General features: G+C 40.8%; 1 protein-coding gene across 22 annotated transcripts in view; it reads left to right on the top strand.

Annotated features, from left to right (window-relative positions):
- The window catches only part of CACNA1D (calcium voltage-gated channel subunit alpha1 D), a 185,439-nt gene that overhangs the window by 45,625 nt on the left and 115,431 nt on the right, over positions 1 to 24,383 (top strand). For 20 of the 22 annotated variants that reach the window (XM_053377825.1, XM_053377807.1, XM_053377830.1 and 17 more), the window contains exons 4-7: positions 17,432 to 17,571; positions 19,332 to 19,474; positions 22,184 to 22,336; positions 23,815 to 24,011. In XM_053377825.1, coding sequence (XP_053233800.1) covers positions 17,432 to 17,571; positions 19,332 to 19,474; positions 22,184 to 22,336; positions 23,815 to 24,011 — 633 coding nt within the window. Of the gene's footprint in view, positions 1 to 17,431; positions 17,572 to 18,864; positions 18,967 to 19,331; positions 19,475 to 22,183; positions 22,337 to 23,814; positions 24,012 to 24,383 lie in introns of those variants that run through there. The other 2 variants (XM_053377826.1, XM_053377827.1) reach the window with 2 other exon arrangements.

Here is a 24,383-nt window from a genome sequence, read left to right on the forward strand (position 1 = left end):
GATTTGAGTAAGCTAGGGAGAGAATGGTAATCCGATACAATTGATTGGCAGTAAATTCTGGACAGATACGAAAGAAAGTACTTCTTCGTTATGTTCACAATGAACTTTTGAAACTTTGTGCCACATGCTGCGGTGCCAACTACTAGCTTAGATAACCTATCAATGACCAGTAAGTAAGCACGGTCATATGGAACCTCCCAAGTTTAGAAGCAGTATGCCATTGAATAATGCTAGTTGCTAGGGAACTGGAGTGCAATAGGACTGCTGCCTTCATGCTCTGGTTGTAGGCTTCCTGGAAGCATCTGATTGGTTACTGCAAAAACAGGAGGCTAGCCTGCATGGACCTTGGACTTTTGGTCTGATCAGCAGGGCTGTTTTGTACTCTTTATGTCCTTCCTCTTCATCAAATCCTTAGAATCAGGTTGCTTTTATTACCCTTTTGTCAATTAGCTCCAGATGGCAAAGCTGGGTAGCTTTTGAGTTCAGCTTTGAGTTTGAACGGGGACAGTCTCAGACACCATGGCTTTCTATGACTAAAGTGAGATAGACCCAAAGATACTCTTTACTGATGGAACAGTAATGCCTCACTGTTTGGTCTGATCAGTTTCCTATGAAGGAAGGAACTGAAGTCTTAAATGTGTTATATATTGTCATAGTGATTTCTTTGAGGAGCATTTTGGTGAGGTAGCTCCTGTTTACAAACATTTTAGCACTGGCATAGTATGTGTAGGAGTACCATATCTGTGTGTGCAGTTTTTCTTATAAGACATGTTCATCTTTTTATGAACACCAAATGCAAACACACACACACACACACACACACAAGGTAAAATTCACAAACACACATTAAACTCCTGCTATGTTTATACATTTGTTTCTGTGTGTACGAAAGCAACACGAGATGAGGTTGACACTCTAGAAACACAAGTGGAAAGCATTGATTTCATTAAGAGAAAGGATGCCTACTCATAAATAAGTGTCACTGCATTCCATGGTGCTTATGCTCAGGTACATGTGCATAGGATTGCAACCAAAGGCTTTTTTATTATTTATTTAGTATATTTATATTCCACCCTTCTCCTAGGTTGGGATTCAAGGCAGCTTTACAACATTTAAAACATCATGATGAAATAGATAGTAATAAAAACAAACTAGTTAAAATCAATAGTTGACTGCTTGTTAAGCTTTTGGGACTTTTTAGTTTAGAGAAGCAGTGACATGATGGAAGTTTATAAAATTATGCATGGCATTGAGAAAATGGACAGAGAAAAGTTTTTCTCCCTCTCTGATAACACTAGAACAGGCTTCCTCAACCTCAGCCCTCCAGATGTTTTGAAACTACAATTCCCAGCATCCCTGACCACTTGTCCTGCTAGCTAGGGATCATGAGAGTTGTAGGCCAAAAACATCTGGAGGGCTGAGGTTGGGGAAGCCTGCACTAGAACTTGTGGAAACTGAATGCTGGAAGATTCAGGACTGATAAAATAAAGTATTTCTTCATGCAGCACATAGTTAAACTATGGAACTTGCTCCCCAAAGATGCAGTGATGGCCACCAACCTAAAGAGGATTAGGAGGAGGAGAGAGCTATTGACGACTACTAGCCACGATGGCTATGCTCTGGCTCCATAGTTGGAGGCAGCAGTTCTTCTGAATACTAATTGCTGGAAACCACTGGGATCACAGGCATCTGGTTGGCTACTGTGAGAACAGGATGCTGCACTTAAATGGGCCATTGGCTCTTCATATGTCCTTACATTCACCTACAATCACACTCCCCCACTCTCTACAATGCTTAGAAAATCTCTGATAACAAACAAAAAACCACACTACTGAGGGGGAGGTGGCGGGACCAGATGCCACCCAGGACTGCTTTTTTGGGTAGTGTGGGGCCTGCAGGGTGCTCAAGCTGCTGCGTCACTCACAGGGGCCCTCCAGCTGCAGGCCCAGTGCCGCTTGTGGGGTCGGTTGCATCCTTCTTGGCCGCCCTCTGGCAGCTGGGGGTGGGGGATGCAGCAGTTTGGCATGCTGTGAGCCCAGGCCTGGGCCGCACTGCTTTTGGGAGCGGTGTGCTGGGCTCTGGGGTGCCTGGGCTTGCATGCCACCTTGGGTTCCAGCATGCCACCCCCAAAGGTAAGTGGCCACCCCCGGCTACGCTACTGAGCTGGGCTTGATATTCCCCACACTTATTTTAACTTCTCCCTCAGCTATGCCATGTTCTCACCCAAGGACAGCACCACATATCCACACACTCAGCCAAAATACAGCCATCAGCATGCATAAGATTGTGGCCCATGTCTTTTAAGCAAGAGGGCACCAGATTGAAGGCTTTATGTGCTTTGTCAATACCTGGATTCTCGGAAGTCTCTCTAATTTTAGAGTACTTTATGACATCTCACGGTTTTGCTTCCCCCTCCATTCCCTATAAAGGATAAGATAAGTTACAAATACAAAAGCAAAAAATAAAGCACACGACAATTTAATTCAGAGAGCCAGATGGTCCCTTTTTTATGCTGTGACTGTAATGATATTTTTAACCAACGAAAGCTTAAAAAGACTGGAGCAGGATACAGGTAAACAATAGCCCTCCTTAATTATGCCTCCTCTTTCTCCCAAAACAGATAGAATTAGCAAATGCAGAAAGAAGTGTTCGGTCTATATCCGGTTTTTCCAGAAGCATTTTCATAGCACAGTGTTTGTGCTTTTTAAGAACTGCAGCTTCACGTGCTGCTTCCAATGTATGCTTCAAAGAGTTGTTCAGCAAAGTTGTTTTGGGTGGTCTGGAAACTGGTTGTACCACAAGTGTTGGCTGGGCGAGCACTTGGCAGCATGTTGTGAGGAATTTGCATGGTGCTCATCTCCATAGTGCTTTGGATTTCACTGTTGTCGCAACACCAGTTGAGGTGTCCGATGCAGTTGCCTTTCCATACTTTGTGGAATCGATTTCAGTTTATGTGACCTGATTATGTGGATGGGACTCTTGCAATGATATGGCCCACGTCTTGCTCTCTTTACTCCTGCCCATCCCAGCTGGTGAAAACCAGTGTGGAGTGGTGCCTGCTGCCCTTAAACAGGGAGTAGTACAGTAGTGACAGGAACCAATCCATTGAATAACTTCTTTGTTATCAGGGTGGAAACGGGCAAATTCAGGAATAAGGATTTCTGAAGGAACTCATGTAAACTGAAGCGGTTATTATATTTGTTAGTACTGGACTAGACTATACTGCTTAGTCCAGCTTTAAAGAGATATGTGTGATAGTACCCATAGGTCACCTTTGTAAGCTCTTATAGATGCCTTAAATGTATAATTCCAGCCCTCCTGGTGTTCTGTATATATTACTGAGGCTTTATTCCAACAGTTTTACCTCAGATAGCACCTAGGTTCTCCTTTTCTCCTCTGGACAACTGATAGTGTTTGCTAAATGGGACTCTTGGTCAGCTTCTTCCTCCTCCTAAGCTTCCCTTTCTCAGCTGTGCCCTAGTCTTCTTACGTTGAGTAGGTCAGCCAATTCCCTCATAGGCCATGGCTCACCCTAATCAGCTTTGAGTTTAGCTGGCCGCTGTTTCCCCCCCTAGACTGTTTACACTCTTATGGGAGTAGCGGGGTGTTGGTGGTGGAGGCGTCTCAAACTCAGAGGGAAATGTAATGCAGAAAAGTACAGGAAATGATACTTTACCTTATTAACACTGGCCATTCTGCACTTAAGTTCTCTCTTTTATGATACCAACACTCAACCATTATGTACGTATTCCTGCCAAACCAGGATGCAGGTTTGGCTTTTTATGCAACACGTTCATTATGGGAGTGAGGAAGTAGTAAATAAGATTTTCCTTTGAACATCAAAGTGTGCCCCAACTTTGGAATTAACTCCCAATTACTTGCACTACTTGAATTTCTTCTGCTTTAATTGATATTGATTTATTGTCTAAGCGCCATTGTTTAGTGCCTTGATTATTTTTAACTGTAAGGTTAATTAACAATAGGCTTTTAAAATGTATTTACTATTATATTTATACCCCATTTTTCCCATAAAAGGAATTCAAGGTGACATACATGATTGTTTCCTCCCTCTTTTTATTCACACAACAACCATGGGAGGAAGGCTACATTGAGAGACATTGAGTGGCTTAAGATCACTCAGTGAGCTTCATGGCTGAGTCAGGATTTCAGCCCTATCTTTACTATACCACACTAGATCTCTGAGTCGCTCACACAGTTAGAATTTTAAGTTCTCGGACATTACCCAAAAAGGAACCCATATTGAGATTTTGGTAATTAGCAAATTATTTTTTTCTATTAATATAAACTACAAAAATCTTCGACAGATGCTGTCAAATTGTTGTTGACACAGGTCCTTCTTCGAAAGAGAATTATCCACTTTTTCTGAATTCAAATATTATTGCAAATATTGCTGCCATAGCCAGATCTGAAATACACAGGTACCTTGGTTCTCGAACTTAATCTGTTCCAGAAGTCTGTTCGACTCCCGAAACTGTTCGAGAACCAAGACGCAGCTTCCGATTGGCTGCAGGAGCTTCCTGCACTCAAGCAGAAGCCGCGTTGGACGTTCAGCTTTTGAGAAACGTTTGAAAACCAGAACACTTACTTCTGGGTTTTTGGCGTTCGAGAGCCGATTTGTTCATCAACTAAGCTGTTCAAGAACCAAGGTATGACTACAATTTCCAGTAAAATTTCCAGAAGCTGCCTTAGGACTAGATGACCTGTCACTCTGATTCTCAAGGTATTTATTGCACTATTCTTTTCCAGGAGGGTGAGACAGGATTCAAGAAAGGGAAGTGAATCTGAAATGAAAAGGAACATCAAATACATTGCAATCTCTCTGTTTTTGCTACAGGGGTTTTAATCTATTGTTAACTTAGTTACTAATAGTTCCATTTCTTTCTCTTCCCTGCTATAGAACTTACTGATAGTACCAGCGCAAAGCAATAGTTTGAATAGTACCATTCTATTCTGCTTTTGTCAGACCACACCTGAAGTACTGTGTCCAGTTCTGGGCATCACAATTTAACAAGGATGTTGACAAGATGTTTAGCCTGGAAAAGAGGCGGTGATATGATAGCCACCTTCAAATATCTAAAGGGCTGTACCACATGGAACAAGCTTGTTTTCTGCTGCTCCAGAGGGGAGAACTTGAACCAATGGCTTCAAGTTACAAGAAAGGAGATTCCAACTATACATCAGGAAGAATTTTCTGACAGGAAGAGCTGTTCAACAGTGGAACAGACTTCCAGGAGAGATGGTAGACTCTCCTTCCTTGGAGGTTTTTAAGCAGAGATTGGATAGCCATCTGTCATGTATGATTTAGTTGAGATTCCCGCATTGCAGGGAGCTGGCCCAGATGACCCTCAGGGTCCCTTCCAACTCTACAGTTCTGTGATTCTGTAGGTATAGTATATGTTTGAAACTTGTACATATTTTAATCCAAATTTTAATTTCCCTCCTATTCATATTCATTGTTTACATTTTTCATTATATTAAAAGAATCTGGAGTGAGCTATGTAGTGTGGCTGACTATTCCTGAAGAAGGAAGTAGGTGTCAGTTACAATTAATGTGAGCAGCTTCTATAGCCCTAGAGATGTGACCCCTTGTTACAGTAAATATGACAGCATGAATTATTTTCAATTATAATGAACTTAATTTTGTTGCATTAGTTATGACACACCTCACTGGGAGCTTGCTGCTTTGATATTGCAACAACTGCAGTAAAATAACAACAACAAAACCAGAATCTGGGAATTCAAAAGCCTTCATCGCACGCAGAAGCAGTGGGTTTCCAGAGCCATGTGCACTGTCTCACATTTCACATAAATATAAGAAGAGTCTTGTGGGATCAGACCAAAAACCCACTTAATCCAACATCCTGTTTCCTCCAGTGGCCTACAAGAAGATAAGCCTCAAAGCAGGACTTGAGTCCAGCAACACTCCCCTGCTTGTTTCCTCTGGCAGACGGTATGCCTGATGCCTCTGAACCTGGAGGAACTGTATAGCTTTCATGACTAATGATGGATTGATGACTAATTGATGGATGATGCATTTGTCTAATCCCCTTTTAAAGCTGTCCAGGTTGGTGGACCACATTTTGTGGTGGTGAATTGCATAGTTTAACTATGCACTGTGTGAAGATCTACTCCTTTTGTCTATCCTGAATCTCCCATCCTTCAACTTCATTGAATGGTCCTGGGTTGTAATGTTATGACAGAAGGAGAAAAGCTTATCTCTATCCGCTTCTCTGCCCCATGCTTAACTTTGCACGTGCAATAATGCCCAGAGTCCATCAGTGACTAGGACATCATCAGAGCCTGCAGTGCCATCATCTGAAGAGCTGGACCAGGTTCCTGGCTATAGGTTTGATGTTTCTGGACTGTGGATGGTGGTGTACCTAAGCTGGAAGTCAGGAATGCACTGACCCAGATGCCACAGCATTCAGGTTCTGTAGAACCAGAGCTGGAACCGTCACAGGCATTTTTCTCCACACTCAAGGAACTGATTGTATCCCACGCCAACTTGCTAGTCTAGCAGTGGAGGCAGCATGCCAAATAGGAGACCATGGAGGAAAGGAGACATGTTCATTTTGAGGCCCAAAGACTGTCCCTTTTAAGGGTTTCTGGTACTCCAATGCAGGGGGCATATCATGGGAGAGGTATCTGGTGACAGGCACTCAAAAGGCTTTGTTCACTTCGTGCTCTTTCCATAAGAAGTTGCTCACTAGGAGCAACCCTTGGTGGTACTGCAACAACCAACCTGCCTTGCTACCACGACCGGTGCGCTCCTTGGGATTGGAACAGAACATGACACTTGTAACATGTTCACCCTTGCTTGCATTTTTTCTTGCAAGAAAGTTAGATAGTACTGCAAATCAGGTAACCAAATTGACACCAGAAATCAGGAAGGATTCCAGAGAATCTCAGCCTACTAGATTCTGCAGCTTCTTAGCTCACGGGTCCTTTGGGTAATTAACTACATTATTAGAAATCCATCCTCCAGTTATCAGATGGCTGTTTGACAGAGATTTCTGAGATGAACAAGATTCCACAGTGTTTTGGTATCAGATGTAATATTAACTGGACAGTATTTGTCCATGAAATCTTTATAACTGTTGTACATCCTGATGATAACTTCCATTTTGTTCTGTTAGAAAGTAAGCGTAAACAGGCACTTACGTAAGTCTCAGCTGTTCTTTTGGAACCTGCCTTTATACTCGTGCAGTGATTTCTTTGGCATGCTGTGCAGCTCTTTTTAACGACATCTACACAAAAATCTTACACATTGTCACTTCTGTAGCAATTGCAGAGCTGCTAGTTGACATTTCTGAATGAAGGACAAATTAAGGACTTGATTCAGTAATCCAGTTTTTATCCAGTTTATCCTGAAAAATAGGTTCCTGCCAGTTTTTACATATTCAACACTGGCATAGATTCCTTTTTTCCCATGTGCAGGTTATTTCCATTAACTTATCTGTGTTGTTCTTTTTCGTATGTGGGCTGGCTTTGCACTATCTCACATACGAGGTACAGAGCTGTTCTCACCATTTGCAGTCTTCTCCTGACTTGACAGCAGTTCTTAGAGCCAAACTACACGTAATGTTAAGCACAGGGTTTTTAACATTGCAATCTCTCTCAAAAACTATATGAATTAGGATTGGAATTACCATAGGTGAAGAGGAGGAACTTAATTCGCTTCCTGCTGTGATCTTGACAAAAATTTATCCCCTGAAGCTTCTGTTTGAATTGGCAGGGTAGGTTCCATTGGTGCCAATGGGAACTTTCTTCCCGATGCAAATAGTAGCTTGTGGGTGGGAGAGGTGTCATTGGGACTATAATGTTAACTTTCTTACACACAGATCCTGCCTTAGCCCCAGTCTCGATCAGGTGGCCCGGTGATTTTAATTTCTTTTAGAATTATGCCAAACCATAGTTTACTGCAAACATAGGAGCTTTTTGGAAAGGAGATTGTGATTGCTTTGTTCCTCCTCCAGTTCTTCCTAGACCACATAAATCCAGTGCATTCTATGCACCAGACCTGTTCCCTAGGGTGGAGTAAAACCATCCATAAGATCTGTTGCAAATGTGTTAGGAACCACCAGTGTGTGCCCACCCAACATAAGATCTGTTGGACATGTTCCCTTAAGAGGTGAGATTTTTTTGCCTGGAGAAACAGTCAAGCGCTGTTTTAATCTAGTCCTTAATACCCTTAAGAGTGTATGCTCACAGAAGGCTACATAAAAAGAAGTTGTTAATTAGAAGAAAGCAAGCATTCATAAATTAAAGATGCAGTAACTCATATGGAGTGGCTTATGAGCATACATACAAATAACTGGTCCCTAACATATTGACAGTCCCCATATCTAGAGAAATGAAGGACCTTGTTGTTGGCATTCATTTGTCTTGAGAGGCATCAGAGTATGGGGGTGGTCAAACCACTGCGTTAGCAGCACGGAAGTGACTTGCTGGAAGAAGGTGTACAAGGCACCATTCAACCATCTGAGGGACTCCATTCCGGATTTGTGTGGGGATATCCCAAATCCTGCAAGGCAGTGGAGGTTTAGGGTTAAGATTTTTCTTTCTCCTAGATGGGCTACTTTCCCAGGTTGATAAGCCCCATCTGCTCCTTACTTCCCTCTACAGGATGTGCAGAAACCACTTTCTTGACCATCGGACCCACTATTGGTTTTGTTCGTTCAATCTGACAGAGCCTGTTTTTGCATGCAAGGGAAGTCCCTAAGTCATTGAGGGTATGAGACCCATCAGCTACCCTCACCTGGTTTAGCAGGCCAGTCAAAGCATGCTGGCAGCTTCTAGGAGCCACAGTTGAGAGCTGAGTGCAGGGTTGGGACCAAAGATGGACAAACTACCCCAGGAGGAGCACACAAGAGGTACTACCCCTCCCCTAACACTCCATACACCCCTGAATCACCTTAATCTACAAGAAAACAAAGCGGGTGAGCATAATGTTAGTTATCAACTAGGGATAGGGGAAGAGTTATACTGTTACCATCTCTTGTTAGAGTGATCCTGCAATTGGATGAATGGAAGGGGACCAGGCTCCAAGGTTAGGATTGGAATTTCTTTGCCTGTGGAGTTATGCCTTCACCTTCCAAACCAACAGGCAACCATACAATAGTGATCTTACAAATCGCTAGGTGTGATAGCTATGGAGTGCTAATTGTTGTTATTTAAAAGTGATGTGAAGGTGTATACTTGGAACCATGCTGTGCTGATTAGCCCATGCAAAACCTTAACTTTAAATGAGATTTTGGATCTCATAATTCTGTGTGTAAAATGGGAATGAAAGGGATGATGTGGAAGGGGAAAATAAAAGTTTCTCACGAAGCAAGAGTTGATAACTTTCCTGCCAGATATGCCTAAAGATTGTCATCCTGTGTATGTGGCATGCTTGGTGCAAATTGCTGAATTTGGCGTACATGAGTTTTGTATTACTAATGTTCTCTAGAGGGACTGATAGTTACTGGTTTGGGAGTTTCCCCCAGTGTCACTGGTGACTTATCAATACTTGCCTTCTGGCAGTCTTTGAGGTCAGGAGGTAGGATTTTGCATTCTGTGTCGCTGATGGTTAAGTGGGAGCTGATACCACAATATGGCACAAGGTTCCATCAAAATGAACCAAATAAAAGTCAAGTCAAGCTCTCTCTCATTATATATTCTGTCTTTCATAGTATCCCTATCAGCAGCTTTGCCTACCACCGGCATAGCTCTGAGCATCTCTGAAGAACTCTCCCCCTGGAGGTCAGGCCATATCCTTGTGGAGCATTTCTTGGTGCTTCCTTCAGTGTTTCCTAATTTATCTATTAATTACATAGCTGTTTAATTCTAAACAGCTTTTATCACAACATTTATCATTTGGAGGAAACAGTTGTTAGAATGTCACTACTTTTCACTGCAGGTCCAATTGTTATGCTTCAGTTTCTAGCTTGAAGCTTTCAGTGGAGAATAAAGGATGCCCAAGGCAGAAGTCAACCTTTCACTTCTGCTACAAAGGAGATGCCATCTATTTCATGCTGTGCTAAGTATTCCATTGGAATGCAAGTAAAACACAGCCTTCAGCATATCCTAATTTTGAAAAGAAAAGCAGTAAGCAAAAAGAAGCAGCTTTAATTAACGCATTTTGTTGTTCTTTAAGTAAGTAAATCCTACAAAGCACTCAAAGAGTTATCTGTTAACAGTCAGTGCTGTTGGGGAGATTCTCAGTACCTTGCAGATTGAGCCCTTAAGGTATTTCTCAAAATAGGATTTGTAGTGAGCAAAAACAGAAAGGAAAGCTTTTTTTTTTTTTTTTTTTTTTAAGAACACACAACCACAACTGACTAAAGTCTGAGTTCACTCTGGGTGATTTTTATTTTATTTTATGCTTTTGGCGCATCCGGAGAATTGTGATGTGTAGTGATTAGTTATATTTATATGGGCTAACAGCAGTAAAAAAAATTAAATAGAAGAGGAGCAGCTTGCACAATATAAATCATGTTGTCTTTGTTTAAATATGCCAGTCTTATGTATTAAGATATTTGTATGGGATATCAGCGGTTCATTCTAAGGTGTCAATTGTTCTAACAGGGAAAGGAATTGATCATTGATTGTCTCTGCAGGAAGTTCTGTTATTATGGGCCCTGAGAATACGCCATACTCTGGGTGTGGAAAAGCCAACTTTGTTTTTGTTATATAGATAATCATCCATATGTAGCTATGGTGGCTAATTTACCAGATGTAATGTATTTAATGTTAGTTCGGGGAGTTTATACTTGATTCTGACCAAACTAAGCTTCTTGATGTCTAGTTCCTCAAGAACGAACATATATATTGTGAGAAAAGGTTTTGTATACTGGAACCCATTTCTTCGGATGCATTAAGTGTTATCCTCAGTTGGTGGGCCTGGACACCCATGTGGGATGGGATCTGGGACCTGCAACAAAATGTTGCAGCAGGGAATGCTCACTGTTTCTGTCACCCCTTTCCCCTTGTTTTTCTGTTCCTTCTCCAGAACAAACCTATAGCATTCTGTGGCTACTGAACATTGTCCTCATTGGGCTGGTTTTTTGGGGGGCGGGGGGGGAGTTGTTCTTTAGTTTCCCCACCCTAAATTAGCTTTTGTATATCTGAAAAATTTGGACCCCTCCACATAGAATCCTAATACCTTCCTTGTTTCACTGTGGCTCTTTTTTTTCTCTTTTTTAAAAGATAAAATCATTTCAACACTTCCAAGCTCTGTTCACTATTAGAAGGAAGTGGTGCACACACATATCATAAACACTGAAGCCAAAATGCAACAAAGATAAGTACTGTACTACAAACCCTGTATCTTTTCTTTCGTCGATGTATGGCTAAACAAATCCATATTAAGTAGGGTTAGTGCTGTCTCTTTCCACTGCCTCTACTAAAGCTTCATATAAACCTATTGTATTCTGATGCCAAATCCTATTACAGGAAGTTGTAAACTCCCTGCATCTTTAAAAATAACCTTTGTAGAACTGCCAGCACCTTACAGAATGAAAACGGAGGGCTCCATTCTCTTTAGAACATGCATACCAAGTAACACCGAGTCAGCTTTCAAAAGATTATATAATAAAAGGACAAGGAAAATAACCGTTTTTACAGTGGTAATATGTATATATTTCTAACCTCAGACCTTCATAAATTAAAACTGAGGATACCTTGGATAGAGAAAGCACAATGTGTGGTAAAACTCCTTGAGAAAGGGTTGGTGGAGACCTTACATCTTCCTTTCTTTCAACTTTCTTTCAACTTTTAAACATGCATCACAATATGTGGCACACTTAACGTGTCTCACTAAAGCAGGGCACACTCTCTGTTTCTGTCCCGGAAAGCCTCTAGCTCCCCACCTGCTATAGTACAGTGTTCTGCCTCCATGGTCACAGACAGTTGGTTTCTGAATACCAGTTGCTGGAAGCAGCAGGAGGAGAAAATGCTCTTGTGCTGAGGGCCCGCTTGCTGATTTCCAGCAGGCATCTGGATGGCCACTGTGATAACAGGATGCATACCCCCCCCCCAAGTGCCCCTATATTCCAGGGACAGTCCCAGAATTACAAAAGCCACCCCAGCTTCTGATTTGGTTCTGGAATGTCCTTATTTCACCCACCAGTGCCACTGCCTCTGAGCTCAGGGAGGAGGATGAGCTGGCACTTGTCCTGAGAAACAGTGGCAGTGGCCACTGGAGGAGAGCATCCCATTGCCTCTCCTTGGCTGCTGCTGCCAGCCTCCTCCCTTGGGCATCTTGCAGCGACTGCTGGGGAATGGGCGATGAGGAGGAGAGGCTGCTGCCGCCAAGATCCAGCCCCACATGATGCATTGGCTTTGAGGTGCAGGCAGAGGACAGGAACGCCTTTGGCAGGAAGAAAGGGGGAATGGAGTGTATCCATGTCTCATGGATTTATTTATTTCTCAAATTTATTTATTGGTGTGTATATGATTTTTTTCTTTTTGTAAATCTACTGCAGAATAAAAATAAAATTGTGATTAAGGGGTTTTCTCAGGGCGGTGGGGGGTGTGTGTTTGCTATGTCTAGTTGGTGTAGTGATGGTGGAAATGCTCTGCGGGGCAGGGGACAAAAATGAGGAGTTGAGGATTTTCATCTGAGGAATTTTGCACGGTATGCTGGATGCTGGTTAGCAATTGGCCTGATCTAGCAGGCTCTTTTTATGTTATTAACACCGGTTTAACAAAAAAAGAAGTTGCAATACTATGCTAAAAGCACAAAGCTTGGTACATATTTAGGGGCACCCTGTGAAGCTCAAGTAGAGAACTATTCGTAATTTCAAAATGGCAGCCAGTGTTGTAACTGGTTGTGCAGCTTGCCTGTGCATTAGGAAGATTTCTACTTTACCTGAAGAGAGTGGCTTGTGGGTGAGTTGCACAGGGCTACATAGGCCAGGGCAAAAGGCCAGGTATAACCCACAACTTTTATTTTTCCTGAGGTAATGTGATACAGTGATTTTATGAATTATTATTTGGGGGAGAATATTTCTTAAAATTGGAAATAGCTTTAAGGTTGTGTAGGAATTTGTTCAGGAAATATTGTTGGGCCATTGGGCTGATCCAACAGGTTCTTCTCAAGTTCTTATGTCTGTTCTTCTTCTTCTTCTTCTTGATGTAGTTATTTTGTACCCATCCTCCTCCCCGGGTGGGTTACAGCAATTTACAAATATATTTTTAATCACTATACGATCATCTGAACGCAGTGATTTTTTTATTAAGAAACACAGCATTTTTATAAAAGGTATTAAGCGAACACCTGGATTAGGTGAAATTTTAAGCAAAGCATTTAGTAATTTTTAAAACAGTGAACAAGTATAATAATTATACAACTCAGGATGAGAGCCATTTTAGAACAAACAATTTCAAACTGTCCTTTGACAGCAGAAATTCATAGGCAGGTTGTCTCATTTGTCAAGAGTGAGTAGATTGCCAGTTAATATGCCTTTTGTTCTGATACACAGTGACAAATTCAGTAATAATTGTGCAGAAATGTCCCTCTGCTTAATATCCGTCAGAGCAGATGGAAATGTTTTGCAAATTGGTCACAGTAGACCACAGATAGGTCTATCACTACCCTGTCTGGCCCTGGGTGGAATGCTTGTACCACCCAGAAGAGCGAGTTATCCAATTTATCCAAGTAAGTGGGAGAATATTTTGTAAGAAGGAATATTGCGTGCAAATCCAGCACACACCACTGACTTAAACATTAAGTGATAGGTGATGTAACTTTAATCATTGCAATTGTAGACAATTCCAGTATTGCTATACTTTGTTGAGCCTCACTGGTCTGCTTTAAAGCTATGGGTTTTTAAAAATATTAATCATAAAAATAAAATATACCACAAGCACATTCTCATGCATACTCTTTTGCACCCATTGGGATAAGTAAGTTTAGGAGGCTGACTTTTTCCCTTAGACGAATTACTCCTCTTAAGGATTTCCCATCTTCATTCATGGATTTGGAAAATTAGTACTTTATGAATGAAGTTGTTGAACTTAAAAAATGTAGCAAATTAATCCAGCTCTAAGATGTCCTTGCAGCAGATAAATTTAGAGGGAGAGGACCCTTAATGTATAACATTATAATTTAAATATTTTTTTGCAAGCTATCCATATTTTATTTCAAAACCATTTTTGTGAAACTTCTTAACACACTTTCAGTGCTTACTTCATGTAGTCACAGCTTTGCATATTTTCTTTGAAGATGTTGAAAATACAAAGATAAATGATGACTAATGTGCACCATCTGCCTGGGGGGAAAAGATTTCTTACTGAGGACTCAGTTTCTGCTAAGCTGATTTACTTATAAGAAGGAAGGAAGCCCATCCCTCTGCTATGAAAATGAGGTTTTAATATCTTGTGACAAATTATTAAATAGCAGTATATAGGCACTAGAATAACAATATTTACTCCATAGATTAGGGTCAGTGGCGTCTCTTCTTTTGGATTGTTACAGGAACTCTGGGGGATCAAAAAAAGCTGGTGTGTGTTTTGTGAGGCCTCAAGAACTTCTAATATACTAATTTGTTGGTGGCATGTACTGAATTCCTAGCCCGCTGAAAATATTTGATTGCTGCAATATTGGTTGCCTCTTTGTGGCCCTGGAGCTCGAATGTTTGGTAGTAGAGATGAAATATTGCTCTTTGTGTTGAGGAGACACAGGTGCCTTCGTGATGTCATTATTCATAGCTGATGGTGTGAACCACTTCTGCTGAGAAGTATTGTGTTTCTGAAAACGTCATATGACACAAGTGCTATACCAGCAATTAACCACTTCTTATTCATATGTAATTTATGACATAGTTTCCTCTGTATTGTTGTTATGTACTGAAGTTCTCACCCCTGACCAGCAGGGGGATACTGTAGATAGTTTTCACTCAGGTCCACGTCAGTTATTTTAGGCGGGAAACCCTGGGTTGTTGTTGCTACAATGTTGACAGCCGGCTGCCTATAAAAGCAGGCCGGCTGAGCTGTTTGCTGTTCAGTCTGTCCAGCTTACAAATAAAGAGCTGCTCTGGAGAAATCGCTGTGTCGTCTGCTATGTTCGCCCACAACTTAACAATTGTTATGAGTTTGAGGGTGCTAGACCTTTCTAAATTTCTGGATCCAGCAAGTGTTAAGTGCTAATTAAGCCAGACTAGCTTCCTCTGTTGAGTTGATCTCCTTAGTGATGGGCCAGTAAGCAAACAAAGGAACAAGCGTGAGAGACAGCAATTGGATGGGTGGGGCTCCCTCAGCAGATAAAGCCAGTGTTTAGAGTAGAGAGGTTAGAGGCAAAGAGTTGTGTGAGCCAGAAGCTGGATGCAAAAAGGCTGCAGGCCGGAAAGGCAGAGAGAAAGCCATGGCTGATTTCTTCTTGAATCCAAGGCTGTAGCTATGTGTGTGTAAATATACCTTATATCATAAAGACACCACAGTCTGCACTGTGCCTCATTTCCAAAGGAAACATGAATCCTGGGTAAATGCCTTGCATCCCTGTAATCTTTTACCTCCTGGAAATTTGCAAGGAGCATCCTTCTCCCCTAGCACAGCCTTTATTCTTATACTGGCAGAAGAATCAGGTTGAGGTAAAGAGAGCAAACATAAATAGCCCTAGGGGACTGTTTCCCTCAATGTTTCATTGCTCTGAATATGCAATTGCTTCTCCTGATGCTGCACCCTAGATTGGCCCACACTTAAATACACATGATTTAAACTATTTATGTAGCGCCAAATAAAAGTTAACAGGGCAATTTACAAGTAAAAAAAAAATTATAATACCAATCTAGTTGCTAATCACTCCATTAGACTGGATGATCCTCAATCCCAGCTGGAGGATGGGTCTGTTGCACTGCTTTCTCAACTAAAGATGTCCTTCTCATGTTGCTTATACCCTGTGGGGCAAAACATACATACATGCATGTACCAAGTGCTACCAAGAAAACCACAACCCTGTTCCAAATCTTTCACCTAAATGGACTGTTAAAGCAATGGTATTCAAGTATTCTTGGGCAGTGGGAAGGTAAATTAAGGTAAGGAGCAGATATTCCTGACTGGAAGTGTGAGTGGTTTGACAGTCTGTGTCTTGTGGACAAAATGAGAGCTAGTTCAAAATGCTTAATGGAGATGCTATGGGTCTTACAAGTTGCCTGTAGCATGCCACGCTTGACATAAGGAACATTTTCAGGTGAAAATCCCTTTAAAAGTGTAGGATTTCACAGAGAGGGAGAGAGAAAAGGAGAAAATGTATGGTCTAGTCTTCTTTCTTCTATGCTGCCGCTACTGAACTAATTTTTTTATATGGGCTGTGATGTTTCATGCCATTTTTTAAAAATCAACAACGCCCCATGTGAAACTGAGGGTTTTAGGATGGGGCAATGTTGGTGTAATGAGTTGCAATCATTTACTTGACTAGTCACTATTCTACTCAGTAATTCTACTCATATTAATTTGTGGTTAGGGTTCAGTTGATGCCAGGATTTCAGTTCAGTGTCCTTTGCCAGTGAAATGTAAATGGAAGCCATTGTTACTGGGGAGACTTCTATTACTGGACCAGAGTGCAGAAAAACGTTAATTCAATTAAATGAAAATAAATATCTTACACGCGTTTTCTAAATATTTGTGTTGAGGTATCAATTTCCTACACTGTCATTACGGTGTTGCCGTGCTGGCTTGATATCAGGCTTTGTGGTGTTGTGCTGTCAATGTTGTTCGTATGCTGCATCACAGCACTTGTTTATCCGCAAACCGTGTTTTAATATAGGGCTGTGTCTTCACAAACTATCTACAACAGCAAGCAGGGGAACCTGTGGCCTTCTCATGGTTGTTGGACTACAGTTCCCATAATCCCTCCTGACCTTTGGCCATGCTGATTGGATTAGAAAGAAAGTAACTTGCACTAGGGATGTGGGTGGTGCTGTGGTCTAAACCACGGAGCCTAGAGCTTTCCGGTCAGAAAGTCGGTGGTTCAAATCCCTGCGACGGGGTGAGCTCCCGTCATTTGGTCCCAGCTCCTGCCCACCTAGCAGTTCAAAAGCACATAAAACTGCAAGTAGATAAATAGATACCCCTCCGGCGGGAAGGTAAATGGCATTTCTGTGTGCTGCTCTGGTTCGCCAGAAGCGGCTTAGTCATGCTGACCACATGACCCGGAAGCTGTCTGCAGACAAATACCAGCTCCCTCTTAAAAATTCCTCTTAAGTTTATTAATATATGTTTATGGGTTTATGTTGCTGAGCATTGTGTTTGGTCCTCTGACTAGTAAATAGTGATATAAATTTACATGGATATTATTGCATTGGTTATTATTATCATTGTTAACATGCATCAAGCATTCTGGAGATGCAGTCCATAAATGTTTTAAATAAACAAAATAGAACTTTGGTTTCCTATTAATGATTGCCATTTTAATTCATTTCTTTTACAGGAACAAGTAGAATATGCCTTCCTGATAATTTTTACAGTTGAAACATTTTTGAAGATTATAGCATATGGATTATTATTACATCCCAATGCATATGTTAGAAATGGATGGAATTTACTGGATTTTGTAATAGTAATTGTAGGGTAAGTCTGATTTTTAAAGTTTCAATATATAAAGTTTCAATATATTAAAATGCTTGAAAACATTGCCTCGTTTTGTATGTATGCCTGTTTCTACACTAGTAACGTCATAAATAATCTTCTTCACTTTTCCTAGACTTCAACATGGTTGTCAAATGCTTGATAGCTCTGCTCACATACACTCCCCACCCCACACCCCCTGGAAATGTGATGTTTATACAGTAAGCTCTTGTTGTATTCCAATAAGCTGTTGTATTCCCACTGAGTCAGCAGCCAGAAAATTTAATAAGTTTAGGGCTCTTTAATATGCTAATTTTTCCCTATACAGAAGTAATGTTTCTGCAGAGAATCATGTGTGTGTACCATGAGGTACAATCAGCACAAGAGCTTGAACTTTGTTATCTATGGGTAGGGTTTTTTGTAAACTTTGTTTATATAGTGGTTTCACTGTTCTCAATTTTTACTGCATTACAACTGTGCTTTATTGTTTTGAGTTCTCTTGGGTCTAGGGTGTCAAGTTACACAGTGTCAAAAAGAGGAGACAGATTTGCATAAAATATTCATATGCCATTTTATATGTATATATGTATATCTGCCAATTTGAAAATAACCTTCTTAAGTAGAAATGCAATATCACTATAGTGGGGGAACGCTATGACTAGGTAACCTACATGCCTTGTTAGCACCTGGTAAGCAAACTAACTGTTGATGGGCAACTTCAAGACCTTTCAGCTCTCCTGTCTTGTGACTCTTTACCTTTAAACCACACCTGAATTGACTGTTCTTAAAACAGAGGACACCTTTAAATAGAGGCCTGTCTTCTAACAGCCCTTCAGATAGAACACTCTTCTCTGTAAAGTGGGGCAGGTGGGTATTGTATTTGTGGTCCTTATGAAACTGAAGAGTTTGTGCACAAATGTTTCTTTAAAGAAACAAAGCATTTTATTGTGGGGAAAATGTGATCTTAGCCATAGAAAAGCATAAAAAAGCTCTCAGAATTTCCCCCGAGTTTGTTCACTTTGATAAAAGAGCCATGTGAAGATGTCAGACTCAATTATTGTTGGACAGAAATTAATTACCTCAGTATTCTTTATCAGCCTGCTCAATAGGCCCAATATTTGTTATTTGGCAGTCTTAATCTGGGAATGTTTAACCAGAAGGGGCAAAACAGGGAGAACAAGACTAAAATAGTGCAATGATAACCAATGAACATGCTGCAGAAATGTAGAACTAGAAATATCAGGTCGAATTCCAAGTAATATGATTTGAATTACTCTTTTGTGTGGAAACTGTTGAAACGCCCCCCCCCCCCAATGGTACATGAGTTGAACCTGTCATCCAGCAAAGTAGAACAGTTCAAGTTTTCAGCATCTGTGCAGGCCATTGACATCACAGGAGGTGAGCAATAGTTAAATAAGAAAGATGCACATAAAGCTATGTGAAATATTCTGTGGCACAAGCCCACAAACAAGTTTCTTCCTGGAATAAAGAAAGGAATGGTGTGAAATCTGATGTCTTATATGTATGTGTTGAAAGCTATCCTTTGTGGAGCATGTGAGTCACCCTGATCAGTCTATCAAACCACAACAGAAGCTTTTTACCATTGTATCATTGCTCTTTTATAATTTAAAACACAAACCCCTCACATTGACAGCTGTATAATTCAGGAGTTTTTCGGTGTATTTTCCTGGGGGGGGGGCACAACAACTTTGGGTTTCTTGCAAAATCAAAGATGATAAAATCTCTTATTTCTTGTTTACCAGATTGTTTAGTGTAATTTTGGAACAATTAACCAAAGAAGAAGAAGACGGTGCCCATTCGAGTGGGAAATCAGGTGGTTTTGATGTAAAAGCCCTAAGAGCCTTTCGTGTGTTGCGACCCCTCCGGCTTGTATCAGGAGTGCCCAGTGAGTCATTATCTATTTATTTATTTTCTTGCAATTGTTTAATTGAAGAGATGAGATCCCCCATGTCTATGAAACTACATAGTAGATGTTGCCTTCCTTATTGATTAATTTGATAATGTCTGTTTTGAGATGTCACTCAAAATAGTTTACTAAAGTTTTGGGATGGTATGTGTGACTATGATAAACGTTCACTAAGCAGGTAAAGGAATTGATTTTGTGGACTGATCCTATCAATTAAATGCCAAACTAGATGCTACAGTAAAAACGCAGCTGTCTCTGAAAATGGCCTTGTAGAACCTACTTGTTCCTGACCTCAGATTATTTTCTGTTTTCCTCCTACTGCTAGGATGTGTGGAAACAAGCTATGACATGAGGATATGGCAAATTCTACTAGAACATGCTGAAGGGATAGGGAGAACTAGATATGTGGCTACTATTTTTGGTGTCAATAGGCATGTTTCACATCTAGTTTGGACCTTAGGCCTTTACTTAAATACCTCCAGTGAATGAGAGCCCAGCTCCTCTTGAGGTAGTCTGATCCACTGTTGAACAGCTCCTGACATTAGGAAGTTTCTTTTAATGTTTAAGAGTCCATGTAATAAGCTTTGGAGGAGCCCTCAGGGAAATATTGTGCAAACATTTGCTCTAGATCACACTTTCCCAAATTTTTGACTTCATTGCCTCCTTGATAAGCTTATGAAGTTGCCACTGACCCCCAACCCAAATTCTTAGGAATGCAAATGAAATTAAGTCAAGATATAGCACCTATATACCTATAAACAGGATGATCTGAGAATACTGTTTTGTTGTAGAATCACCTTATTCAAGACGGACATTCCTTCCTCACTTGCCTTTTGTCCATTCCTGAGGGCCATAGTTCTTAATTATTATTGTTGTTTTGCATTATACCTCATAAACATTTTTCTCCCCAGGCCCTTTTCAAAATGTGTTTTATTATCAAATTTTCAAACAATAAACATAAAAAAGAATACAAATGTGTCAGAAAATTCAAAGAACCATAGGCATTTATTCACCTGATGCAGAGTGTCAGGGAGGTAAATATCAACTACATTGGGAAACCTGGCTCTGGGAAATGAAAGCTGGGCTGCTAAAAGTGGAAGAACTACTAAAACAAGCAAGTCCAACACAAATGACATGTGGATTTGCATATAATCCTTTGTTTCATTGCCATTCATTGCTGTCTCTTTTTTTGAGGTTGTTTTCGGATTGAATGAAACCTCTCTCCCTCTCATCTCTTGCTTTTAACATTTGATCCAGAAGCAAGGTCATAATGCTGTGTTTATTAGACCATAATCTGTTGCCATGGAAATGATGGTAATTGGTACAGATTTAGCAAAATTACTTCAATGGAGGATCAAGCTATTGTAGGAAAGATGCCATGAGAGGGGAGAAAGCCTTTTGGTCAGATGCAAAACTCTCACTGCCAACAGACTGATATCTCTAATTTTATACATGCGCCTCTCTCGATACAAGCAAGAGCTGACCTTCCCTCTCTCTTTTTTTTAAGTAACAAGAGAATTAGAATGTGTGTGTGTGTTTTTTAAAAAGCTTGTTTTTCTGTTCTCAAGGGCATCTTCACTTAGTATGTACACTTATTAAAAATTATGCTGGTACTTTTTGACTGTACTTTTTGATCAATACTCTCTTTGACCAAGTATTCTTTAAGAGAGCAATGCAAAGCCCTGGCTGGAAGCAGTGGGGTGGAAATGAATGATGCGGATCCACATTTTCAACCAAGACTCTGCTGCTTGTGCCACCCAGGGTTAAAGGTGTGTTCAGGAAGCTAATCTTACTTTTTGGCAGTGCCAGCCTGAAGCTGGCATAGCAGAGTAGCCTGGATTGTCTTCAGCTCCATCACCTGGCCCTATCCTGCCTCTCCTGTTTCAGAACCTTGCAGTGCCTACCCAGGGGAGGACAGTGCCAGCAGCACCCTGCAGTGCACTGTACTTTTGGTGGGCGCAACAGTGGCTATTCTGCAATTGTGATACATCCCTACTAGGAGAAGCCTGTTGGAGAGCCACTTCTGTCTCAGCATAACCCCACTCAGGGTTTGGATTGCTCTGCAAGTCTTTCCCCACCCAAGTATTTACAACCCAGGTGTTGTAAATTTCCACCATAATTTAAGAACCACTAAGTGTTAGGTGTTAGTTTCCCAAAATAATTCAATCTAATTTGGCTAGTTGAGTATTCCACTTAGGGACTGGGGATATATTAAAATAGTTTGCTATTGTTTAATAGTTTATGAATTGCTTACACATAGGTCAGCTTGTCAATTTGTAATACAAAGAGCCTGGTGGATTTTTGCTAGACTTTTGAAATAGAACATATTTTTTTTAAGAACTCATGCTGAACATTCTGAGCTTTGACAATCCTCTTAATGGAATACCTCCAAACTTCTGACTGTAGCTGTAGGACAGGCATGGGCAAACTCAGCCCTCCAGATGTTTTGGGACTACAACTCCCATTATCCCTTGCTAACAGGACCAGTGGTCAGGGATGACGGGAGTTGTAGTCCCAAAGTATATCGAGGGCCGAGTTTGCCTATGCCTGCTCTAGGATTTTGTGCTAAGGGCACCAAGGTTTTATGAAGATGGCCTTCTATTTGTCCTCTTGTATTGGGTTGCTTCTAGTTATGTGACTATACAAAATAGTATCAATATCTCTCTGTGTGCTTTTTGTGCTTCACAGGTTTACAGGTTGTCCTGAACTCCATTATAAAAGCCATGGTCCCTTTGCTCCATATTGCCCTTTTGGTATTATTTGTAATCATAATCTATGCTATTATAGGATTGGAACTTTTTATTGGAAAAATGCACAAATCATGTTTCTTTGATGATTCAGGTGAGTAAAGAAGCTGATATTTATAACTCGGAACAGAACTGTTGTACCTTAAATCCATGGCTTGAAAAACAACAACACCCCTGAATGTTTAAAATATTGTTAACCTTGATCTTCTTCACATTGAGGATTCAGAAGTGAGAGTAGTCAGGGCTAGTTTGGACAATACCCAGAAGCAGGGACACTTGTGGCTTGCTGCAACACACAAGGTGGACTGTTGGGATCTTTCTTTGGAAGAGATATATGAGGGCTTCCTACCTCACATGTCCTAAGTAGAAGTGTTCAGTGCCTGTTTCCTTTTTTATTGCAGTTTGCAAACACATTGTCAACCTCAGATTGAAGTACAGGGAAGCTACTACTTTATTAAAATAAGCTCATGTTAAAACCATTGGCAGTTCGACTGGAAGTTAATCCACACATAAGACTGATGCAGCTCCCTGTTACTAAAAGAACGAAGCAATATTGAGATGATTAATAGAGACACTGGACATCTAGAGATGCTACAGGGCATCCTAAATATGAATGCTAGTAGTCAAAAATACAGTTTATCAAGGTTGCTAGTTGCAGTGGAAGAGGAGTAAGATCTGGGAATCTACTTTTCATTCCACAGGCTCTGTCTGACACATGATATACTTTTGTTTCAACTAACTCTAGAGCAGATCACCACATCATTCACAATTTCACTGAACAGATGTTTGTTTGGTTAGTTCTTCTAACTGTGGAAAAGTAAGGACTACAGTCCATTGATGGTGTTTGCCTATTGAGATAGGTAGGACAGAAGTCCAGGAGACTAACAGTAGGTGGAGCCAGAGCCAGTGGCAGGTGGAGTCAGGGCCAATGGAAGCAGGAACAACTACTTCTAGTTTTGTCTCTGCCCCCTACTTGCTGTGTTCTACGAGGCCAATGCTTAGACTAAGGAGGGGTAAGCTGACAGCCAGTTGTCACCCACTGGACTGGTTGTAAATTAGAAGAAATATAGGAGCAGACTGAAGTTGGTTGGGCAGTGCCTCCTTCACCCTAATGGACGAGCCTCCTCTGTTACTGACATAGATATAGAGTGTCACTACTGTAGAGCAGTGTGATAATGTATACAAAAGTGTGTGATGTTGCCTTAATAAAGTGAGTTTCCACCAGGAATCTACATAGTGCAGATTTAAAATAGGCCAAGGTTGTATCCAGGCACAGTTTTGAGTATAGTACTGAGAAGGAATCAGTGTGGTCTGCACACGTTTTATGATCAGTTATTGTCTGCACTGGTGTTCCTAGTTTGCTCATTAATATGTCACAAGCTTTTCTACAGTTATTTTTCTGCTAATTTCTTTCAGCAGAAACTAAGCCATGTGTGTGTGTGTGTGTGTGTGTGTGTGTGTATAAAATCTCTGAACTCAGCTGCTTTCTGACTCCATTTCAAAACCGGTCTGCTTTTTCCAAGCCGGATGTTGAGAACTTCCTACCCTGAAATGTTTTTGATCCATTTTTAGATATATTAGCTGAAGAGGATCCTGCACCTTGTGCATTCTCAGGGAGTGGACGTCAGTGTCCCATGAATGGCACTGAATGTAAGGGTGGCTGGCCTGGACCAAATGGAGGCATAACCAACTTTGATAATTTTGGCTATGCGATGTTAACTGTGTTCCAGTGTATAACAATGGAAGGATGGACTGATGTGCTATATTGGGTAAGTCACCAGTGATACTTCTTGTGCGTAAAGGAAAATAACCTTGCTTTGAAGCATCCTCTTATACTCTTTTTCCTGTCACTGGATTTTCTTTTCAGGTTAAATGTGTGCTCTGTACATTTAACTTTATACAAGTTCCACATTTGCAACTCGAATCTTGTGTTTCCGTGCTTTCGAATGTTTCATTTAAAAACTTGCTTTTGTGAAGGTACTTTATGTTTATTTTTAAAGCTGACATTTAGCATTAATTTTTTTTGCAATTGCTTCATTTACTTTCAGTTTTGTATCAGCATGCTCTGAAATAAATTTATATTATTTTGAGTTTATAAATCATTTTGCAAGCATTCTGCCTATGAAGTATAATCAAAACTG

Source organism: Podarcis raffonei, chromosome 2 (genome assembly GCF_027172205.1).
Source record: "Podarcis raffonei isolate rPodRaf1 chromosome 2, rPodRaf1.pri, whole genome shotgun sequence".
Taxonomy (NCBI): Eukaryota; Metazoa; Chordata; class Lepidosauria; order Squamata; family Lacertidae; genus Podarcis; species Podarcis raffonei.